The sequence below is a fragment of the Lachnellula hyalina genome (assembly GCF_007821495.1).
Source record: "Lachnellula hyalina strain CBS 185.66 chromosome Unknown contig00053, whole genome shotgun sequence".
NCBI lineage: Eukaryota > Fungi > Ascomycota > Leotiomycetes > Helotiales > Lachnaceae > Lachnellula > Lachnellula hyalina.
The window spans coordinates 57127-67214 of NW_022157167.1; the positions used below are offsets into that span (position 1 = coordinate 57127).

Here is a 10088-nt window from a genome sequence, read left to right on the forward strand (position 1 = left end):
GGTTTTGATAATGAAAGTCAGATTCCACTCCACTCCACTTCCACCGAGTGCAAATCTCTGACTTCAGAAAATGGGTGCAATTGCTCTTGCAAGGAAAATTCATAAGTGGAAACCAATATACAAATCATTTAAAGAGTGAATGCACCGAGCGGCAAGTACCAGCACACGTTTATGAAAATTACTCAAATCCAAATGCGGCAATAAGAGCTCGAAAGTTTTGTTGCACGTCGCAACTTCAACCTGCCCTCCAAACCTGCCCTCAACCATTCCCGCCCAAACATGGCAGGTCAGTTTGACCCTGTAAAACCGAGCTATACTATCAGCTTTCTTCCTTGCCCTATCTACTCTTAGTATCAAAAAACCCACTCCCTCTGATCCGAATTATATCTCATATTTTCAAATGTCTTATTGCATTTCGCATTTCCCATTCCTTTATATATATAGGTTCTTTCGATCTAGAAATACAGTAACAATAGCCGTTGATTTTGTCAGCCCTCGAGCCACCTGATCCCTTTTTTTTCCTTTTTTCCTTTTTGTTTTTTTGCCCTGAAACCCGAGCTGGCAGGCTTCTATGCTTGGTTTTTTAGTGTCATTGGCTGGACGCTTGTTTAAAAGATTTCAAAGTCCTGCTATTTCCTCTTTAGGAGTGAGCAATAGTATTTCGTGGTTTACCTTAATGGATATCTTGTGATTAAAACGACCTAGGGGTCTTTCCCTGTTTCGGAGCATTCTATGTTTTTTGCATTTGATGCGGTAGAATCTCTGGGATTTCTCGAAAAATGCTTTTAATAGAACTTTCTTTTAGTGATTTTTCAACCTCCGCTATATTGCAGCAGTTGTTAAAACAGCATCATTTACTATCTTGTGCAACGTTACTAAAATATTGTGCAAGAGAAGATAAAACTCTTAATTTCTTTATGTATACAGTTCTCATACTTGCTAACTTTCTAAATTGTAACTCCAAGGCGAATCAAATGCGCCTCACACTGTGTGGGTCAGACTTGGACTCGCTAGCCCGTAGAATTCGGCTCTCGAGCGTATCCCTTTTTTCTTTCTACCTGTGAGATAATTAGAAACGGGAACTGATTACTGGTTATTGAAGTTGATTACGCGAGATGAGCTTTGCATGCAATGCAGGGTAGTCGTGAGGCTCAAGACATCCTTTTCATTGAACAACCAAGTCACCTGAGTTCGTTGGCTCTTATAGCTATAGCCCGTGCATGCAAACCCCCTTTCTCATCTATTGTAACCTCTGACGTACGTTTCTCCAAAACCCACCCTGCTCACAACCCATAGCTCCTTTCCACTTGTCCCCAGAAACAGACATACCAACCTCAGACTCCACAGGACTCATTATAGAACGCATAAAGCCGTCTAAACCCTATAAACCTCGCACCACACAAAACCTCCCTAGCCTCCTCACGCATCTCGAAATCCGCAACCACGATTTCCGTCTCAACAACATTGGCATTAGCCTTCAGTGCCCTTCACAGCATATACCGTGAGTAACTCCCCCGTCTCAATAGTCAAGCCCCAGTGCGTAATATCATCAGGCGAGTACGGCTCGTCTCTTCTCCCGTCCTGCGCTCCCGCATATAAAACGACGAAATATCTCGCAAAATCACGGTTTAGGCAGCTGTCGCCTAGGAATAGCGTGATGGGATTGGGTGAGTTTGAGGGGTAGAGGTAAAGGTGTCGTTTGAGAGTCACGGCGGGCTTGCGGGGGAATGTGGATAGGGAGATAGAGGCTGTGAATTTTATGGTGCGTTTTTTAGTTGGGGTCATGGCTTTTTTGATAGGGGAGGGTAGGTGTTGTGCGGAGGTCTTGGGAGAGGAACCTGTGTCATGATGGGGATTTTGGTTGTGAAAAGGGGGTTGCCTGCTCAGGAATAGCGACACTGTACTAACCCCCCAGCATATAACATTCCGAAGGATTTCCAAACCCCCCCCCCTTCATCCGCGAACTTTAAGGATATGGTAATAGCGAATTTCAAATTTCTCTATCCTTGAGTCTTACTCAGATGTAAGGTGCGGACATGCAAGTAATTATGCAAGTGGTGATAAAGTGGTTAGCATCTTCTGTTTACTTAGGTTTTCTACTTGTCTAGATCTTCAGAGCTACTAACATCTCTAAACCCATACATAGGTACCTTCTCGAGATTTGACCATGGCAATGTTCTACCTATAGTCCTATGAGCTCCTCCTTGAAACTGCCCGCAGGTGGTGAGTCCAATATCGCTTAACCCCTGAGCACAAGGCAGCAAATCCATGGTTGAATAGAAACACTTGTATATCCTCGTATAGAACATGTAGAAAAGGAAAAGTTGGACTTGACTAAACTTATTATATATTGACTGAACGAATCTTTGTTTTCAACAAGTCGTTCATTCTTTCCCGAGCAAAGCGCGTGAACAAAACCAGTCCAGTGCCCCACAATAACTCATCTCCTCTCACCGCTTTCGCCATAATTATGATTCTGCCACCCCAGCCTAACTACAGACCTCAAACTCCCCTCCTTCATCTTCCCTCCTCCTCCCTCAAACAACACAACCCGCCCCCCATAATGTCCGCCTCCGACTACACATCCACCGTCCGCGGCTCCCTCAAACTAAAAGGCTCCGCCCCCGTCGGTGTAAAAAAGAAAAAGGGAAAATCCTCATCCTCAACATCGAAATCCAAAACGCCCTCCACATCCACATCCACATCCGAAGTCACCACCACCACCACATCCACACAAAAAGCGCCCGCAGAAGAAGATACCTCTACATCTCCCTCTCCCTCCAATCTCAACCCCAACCCCACCTCCAACTCACCCCCCCGACCACAATCCAAACCTCGATTTAAAAACCCTAGAACCGATATCCAGCGATGGCAAAACACCCTCGGAGCGCGCATACGAAGAGATGCGACGGAAACGTGTTTGTCCCCCCACTTCTCTTCCCTCTTCCCCCCCCCCCCACACAAACCATACGCACATACACATACACATAAGATAAACAAATAAACAAGCAAAGAGCTAATATTCTCCCCTTCCCCAAAATCAGCTAGCAGATAGAATAGCCCGCGAAGGACCGAAGACGCATAAGCAGCGTGTGGAAGAACTGAATAAATATTTGTCTACGTTGAGTGAGCATCATGATATGCCGAGGATTGGACCTGGATAATGTTTGTTTGTTGGATTTGGGATGTGGAGATGGGTATGAAGGGGGTGTGGAAGTGGAAGTGGAGGGGTTGGGTTGGGAGAGAGGGAGGTGGTGGAGGGACGGGATATGGATTTAGTTGGTTGGTCTTGATGTAGAGATGAAGAAATGAAGGAAGGATGGAAAGAAAGATATTGCGTTGTGAGCGAGGAAGGGGATCTGGAAGATGAGATGAGATGAGAGGGCACACATGGTTCATATTCCTCCTTGGGACATATGCCTATTGCCTGTGGATATACCCGAATATTTTACACCCACCCTACTACTCTCGTCCACAGCAGAATTCGAAAGAACTCATCACACCAAACTAGCAATTTTGAACTTCATTACATCAAAGCAGACGATAATACATGTGCTGTATGTAGTGTATTGTATGTATTCCAGGCTTCAATAATCTTGTTCCTGCATCCTTTCCTTCCTATGCCATCAGGCACCATTAGAAACTTTATACCACTATTTCCAACATACACCGAGCTCATGCCTGTATCCTTGCGGCGTCCCTTGACTTTCTTTTCCAATCTATGATCGATCCTCGGCTCTCATTAACCTAATACCACACCACTACCAAACCACCATCTTTATTTTGACCTGGCAGTCCATCCCCAAGTCTAATCGAACGAAAACGCCACCCATCCAAGTAAATTCGTGTCCAGCGAGCCGTCAGGTCGCGATTAAGGAGAGACATTAGTTAGTATTTTATATGCTGATCCATTCCGACCCCCTCGCTATGCAACGCAATTCAAAATCAAATCAAGCTGAACTTTTCCCTCCTCGCATTATATTGCCACTGCGGCAACCAAGCCCAAGGCACCCACGACGACATTCATCCCAAAGCTGTTCTGGTTTCCACCATTGGTTTGTAAGCTTGCACTCGCGGTGTTGGTCTTTGTTCCCGCGGCCCCGCTCTGCTCTCCTTGTTGGGCTGCTGGCACAACCGTTACAGCTGTAACAGTGCTGACAGCTCCATCTGCCAAGGTAGTCTTGAAGACGACTGATTGTGTGACTGAGCTTTGACTAGCTTCAGTAGTGGATGTTGAGCCTTTTGTAGTGCTAGTTGGTGAAGTTGACGCTGCGACCGTGGTAGACGTGGAAGAAGCCTGAGTGGTAAGAGACGAAGAAGCCTTAGCAGAAGTCGAAGAACCTAAATTGGAGTCAAAATTGGAGCTTGGAACAGAAGTAAGACTTGAAGAGAGTAAAGTGACAGAAGTCGCAAAGATAGAGCTCGCGCTTTGAGAATTAGGGGACACAGTTGCAGCAGCCGCAGAACCATAGGTCTGAATCGGAGAACGCGTTGTAGGCGCAACCGACACGGAGCTAATACTCTGATTGGGAGCATACACTGTTGAAGTAGGTGAAAGAACAGAGTGAGAGCTCTGAGCCACCGAAACTGAGCTATAGTCTTGAATCGGAGAATGCGTGGAAGCAGCCGAGACAGCACTATAGTCCTGAGTTGGGGTATACACTGTTGCAGTAGGTAACGATCTAGAGCTAAAAACCTGAGCCACCGACATCGAGCTATAACCCTGAACCGGAGATTGCGTGAGAGCAGCCGATACAGCACTATAGTCCTGAGTTGGGGCATACACTGTTGCAGTGATGGTCTGAGAAGAACTCGAGCTCTGAGCTACCGACACCAAGCTATAGTCCTGAGAGGCTCGCACTGTAGTGGAAGCCCAAATCGGAGAACTCGAGCTCTGCATCGGAGAGTACACGAGTGGTGTAGCCGAGACAGCGCTTGAGCTCTGGACCGGAGGCACTGTTGTAGTGCTATCCTGAGTAGTCAAAGAACTCGAACTCGAACTCTGAATCGGAGAGTACACGGGTGTAGCCGAGACAGCGCTCGAATTCTGGACCGGTGCGACTAATGGAGCCCCTCTAGCAACAGAATTCAAACACTGGGAAGGAATGGAAGTTGGACTAGCCGATGAAAGGAATATATAGGGTTGAAGAGTATGATACATGCTTGGAGGCAGCAAAATGGAGCTTTTAATTTGAACAGAATACAACACAGACGAATTTACAGGGGGAACAAAAGATGCACCATAGTAGAATATGGAAGCACCGTGATAAAACATACCATCTTTACTTGTAGTTTTGGAAGCCGTGGACGTCGTTGAAGCGGAAATTGCGGTTGTAGCTGAAGAAGACACAACCGTTGAAGCTGTAGATTTTGAGGCTTCTGCGCTTGTACTTGATTTGGAAGCGGACGCCCCAGTTGATGTTTGTACAGAAGTTGAAGCCTGACTGGTCTGTGCTGTGGTAGACCCGGAAGTTTTGGTATCGGTCGAGGAAGATGCCTGTGTAGAAGTGCTTTCCGAAGTCACTTTGACTTGACTCGTACTCGTACTCGTAGCTGAAACTGTAGCAACAGTTGAGGTATTGGTATTGGTTGCACCTTGTCTCTTCGCCAGCTCAACCAAGCTCTCTGCCACCTCTGCATTCTGTCGGTGCACCACTTCCATGGCCTTTTTGTCCTCCTGATACACGCCATGCTGGTATTTCTCCCCCAGATGCGTGTGTAGAATTTCATGGAGGGAGGAAGGTTCCACGGCATTGAGAAGTTCCTGGAAGTTGGTAACCTTAGATTCCTCCACCTCTACAGGTGCAACCGGGTATGGGGGCAGAGCTGGAGCGGCATTACGGTGATGGTTGTCGGTTGAAGCAGAGAAGGCAACTGTAAACACAGCGAGGGCCAGGAGGGTAAAGAGAAGACGTCGGGTTCGTTGCATCTTGGCTGCCTTTCTTTTCCTTTCTTCGTTCTCTTCTTCGGTCTCTCTCAAAAATCGGCAATCGTTTGCAGATATATTTGGAGGAAGTGCAAGAGACTTCTCGACGTCTTGAGTCTTTTCCGCGTTAGCTGAATTCATGATAAACAAATATGCGGCCAAGCAATTGCCGGGATCAGGTCTGAATTTGTTGGACGAGTAGTGTCTCGACTCTGGGAGCGAGTGGAAAGCAAGAAGAGCTGTAGGTAGAGGAGTATGACAGCTGAGTCCCACAAAACAGGAGGTGAACAACGAATGACTGGACCAAGCGGTCAATTGAGTGTGGAGGATGGGGAGGAGAACGTGAAGATGTGAGGTGAGGTGAGGTGAGAGAGGCCAGAGGAGTGGGAGGAGTGGTAGGAGTTTCGGCACAACACAGCTTAATTTGGTGGCACTGGCTGGCTGGATGCTGTTCGTCTGTTGCACGCTGGCAGGAAGCGACGGCTTTGAAAGGCTTCTTCCTCCATCCAGCCTTCGCCTTTGCTCTCGCCTCGCCTGTTCTTTCAAACTTCAGGCCCAATACGGGTTTGGTGGAGGCTATGCAGGGAACGTGCAGGGTGCACTGTTCACTATTTGCCCCGCCATTGAGGATGACGCTGACGCCGCCCGTGGAAAAATTATTGCTTGGGGCCGGCGAATAGCATCCAGAATTTGAACAGGGCATTTTATCAATACGGCAATTGAGGAACGTTGTACTTACTGGACTGTAGACTGACTGTACTCGGTAGATTGTAGATTGTAGAACCCAATAAGGTATCAATGGCTTCACCTTCACCTTCCCCTTCCCCCTTATCACCAAGTAGGTAGGTAGGTAGTATAGAAATGCTGCGCTAAGAACGAGAACGAGTGTCGGCAGTGAAGGTAGAGTCAAGACGGAAAACGAGAGAATGTCTTGTGCAGGGAAGGAAAGGAAAGGAAAGGAAAGAAACAGGCCATGTTGCTTATATCCAAACACGAGAAGTACATACGAAGCTACGGGCCCTCTAGGTATTACGCTGCTACGCTACCAAGCAGGTATTTGGAAGCAGACTACCGAGTAAACACCACTCCGCCAGTATTATCGCGCTGCCAATGACAACAAGCACCTGCAGCCACGGTACTAACTACCGGAATTCCCTTTATATGATTTAACGATGCAGCAAGTTATATGCTACCAAGTATTTGAATAGGAGTAGGCATATTTCTCAATTAGCAATTGTTTCTAGTAAAATCCCATAGAAAGCTACTGGTATATCCTCACTCCTCACCAGTAATCAAGAATACAGACAGATGCAAGGCCCCCCAGTGATTCCCTGTCTACCGTATCTCTGAATACCTGTATTTCACTTCACCTCTGCACAATACCGTATGCGCATCCGCATCCTTGCTAGCCACGCAGCTTCTCCTCATTCACATGCCACGCTATGCCATACCTATTACATACCATCAACCCCCTATCGCGTAGTAAAAAGCTTCATTTTCGTGTTCCGTTAGCTGCTTTTCTCCTTGGCCTTATTTTATTAGAATCCCCTGCTCAAACCCAACCCGAACCCCACCCGATAAAGCTTGTTGCTCCGTACGGTAGACAGCTCGTACGTACTACGTCACCGATTTGAATTGCTGCAGACTGCATGTTACTCTACCAACCTTCAAAGTAACACGACCACGGGAATAAATATTCTTCATCCACACGAAACCTTTCTCTATCCGGCACGCCACGTTTCCCCCAACACAGTAAGCTTTACGGAGTATCGTCGTGGCGTGAGCTGTTTTTCCGTACAGAGCATACGAATCTGGTGGGGCATTCCCGTTAGTCCTAAAAATAGATACAGGTAAGGCATAGTAAGTACGAAGTAGCATACAAGGATTATCAGTCCGTACTTATTCGCCTCCTCCCTAATGAACATACGAAACCCTCAATAATAGGCTCGATTGTACTTCGTATATGCGTTTATTATCTACACAGCCTTAAACCCGGATACCGATTTATGTGCAAATCATTTGCATAGGTATGTCTTCACCTACACTAGTATCACGCATATTTGCTTGTTATTTTTAGTCCTGCGAGTTTTCTTCACTGTCGTCTTGTTGGTTGATCCTGCCAAGTAGATAGGCAGATGTAATTATCCACAAGAAGATAATAATCTTGGTTCTTTTTGAGGGACTCGGAGGATAATGAAGAGTGATAGCAAATTGCGAACAAATTGGCCTAGAAAGAAACTAGACTTTTTTATCCAGTATCGCATATTCGTTCGCAATTACTCTGTAATGCTCGCTTCTCCAAAGTAAGCTGCAGGACTTACGTATCTAGGTACCTAGGTATCTCCTCGAGCCATTTGCTATTGGCTGGCAGGCAGCAGAATTCCTTTCTCGGCAATAAGTGCTTCAGCCCTAAATACTTGGCAGCTTCTCAGGGGTGTATTAGAAGCAAGTAAAGCCACTAGATAACTTTATGGATATCGAGTCGAGTCAAGTGCTTCTAGGCAAATATCTAAACGACCCTAGCTCAATCTCTTTTTCCAATCCCTCTATCCACTATCTCATCTTCACATTCCTTCCAACCTAATTATCCATCTCCCTATACCAACTAGAAAAACATCACCTGCTCAATTAATACGAAACCATACATAGGCATGACTTTGCTCTCGCATACTTCTTCTCCCAGCAAGCATGGCACAGCACGGCTTTCTTTTCGCCATCTTTTCAATACTATAGTAAAACGTCTATGATATATTCATATATGCACTCTCTCGCTTCACGTATACTTCTAATGCCGGAGTGAAGCTATTAGATAGTAGCTACTACTAAGTCGGATAGTGGCCACTACTAAGTCATATATTAGCGTATAAATAGTTAAGGCTAGGGGAGTGCAGTGAACAAGGAGACTAGTATATGATCTCTGAATCTTCTACTATATGTAAGCTAAGTGTGTTCCAAAATATTACTATGCGTGAAAATAACTTAACATTTTGCATCTGTTTACTTAAGAGAGAGAAATTGCTTTGATTAGAACTAAAAACAGACATCCAAGCATCTTAAGTGATAGGAAGAATATAACATAGATTTTTATCCTCGATTGATTTACTCGATATTCTTTTCTCCTTGCTACATCGCTTGCTAAATCTCAAAGGGGCCAAACTAGACTAGAATGCCAAGATTCAGCTGCACCGTTAGGTAAGTGTTAAGAGACGTAGTCTTACGATAGGACTTTTGCTAGTTCAGATGTTTTATTTTAATTTTAGAGAGGAGTAGAACGAGGGAGATGAAGCTGGGAAGAGTCAGATTTCGGGATATCACGTGTGGCTCGTTCATATTTAAACACTCTACTTCCACCTGCACTTCCTTGGAATAACGCAATACAGAGCACAGATCTCTAATATCAGCATATAATATTTCTCGCGCAAGCTTCATCAATCCCCAAACCGAGTCACGGTACTCAAAAAGATATTTACCCTTCTGAAATATCGCTTAGCCCCCAACACACCACCCCACCCCACCCCACCCCTTTCCAAGACTCAAGCGAATACCTACCTAGTCAATGCACGCACCACATAACATGCATATGTTAAATTACTCCGTACCTAGACAATGCACAAGTTCAGCTTGAAACGAGTAGCAAAGCTTTCATCTGCAGCTGAACAACACGCACGATTCCAAAAGAGGTCTTTGTTGCACATCGCATTCTTGCTGCACGTCAGACGTTAAGGGTGGCACTGACCGGTTGGTAGCTTAGGTCAGGCGGGTAGGTCATGGGAACAATGTCAAAGCGGATAGATAGATAGATAGATAGGTGGCACTAACAGGCTTGTTTGCTTTATCTTTTGTGAATAATTATATTGTACCTTTCTTTCTTTCTATTCGTATGTCATTGCATATATGCTGCTTTGCTTCTTGATGGATATTGAAGGGGAATCCTAAACCTTTTTCTTTTGCTTTTGCGTCTTCGCTAGAATACCCCTATTTACTAGACGCTAGTTCTATGCACCTGGCTTCTTCAGCCCAAGACCTATGTGCTTTTATGGCGATACTGTATATCTTCTATTACTACTCTCTGAATTTACCTACCTATATCACTATTTTCACTATCCTGTTACGTCTAAGTACTTATTACCCTCTTAATTATTCCCGCCTAGCCTGAAAAGGT

General features: G+C 45.5%; 1 protein-coding gene across 1 annotated transcript; it reads left to right on the forward strand.

Moving 5' to 3' along the window:
• Positions 1–2563: 2563 nt before the first annotated feature.
• On the forward strand, positions 2564–3164 carry fam32a (the record flags this gene model as incomplete). Its single annotated transcript, XM_031149619.1, has 2 exons — positions 2564–2918; positions 3049–3164. 2 exons carry the CDS (start codon positions 2564–2566, stop codon positions 3162–3164), a joined length of 471 nt encoding a protein of 156 aa, XP_031005999.1.
• Positions 3165–10088: the final 6924 nt, after the last annotated feature.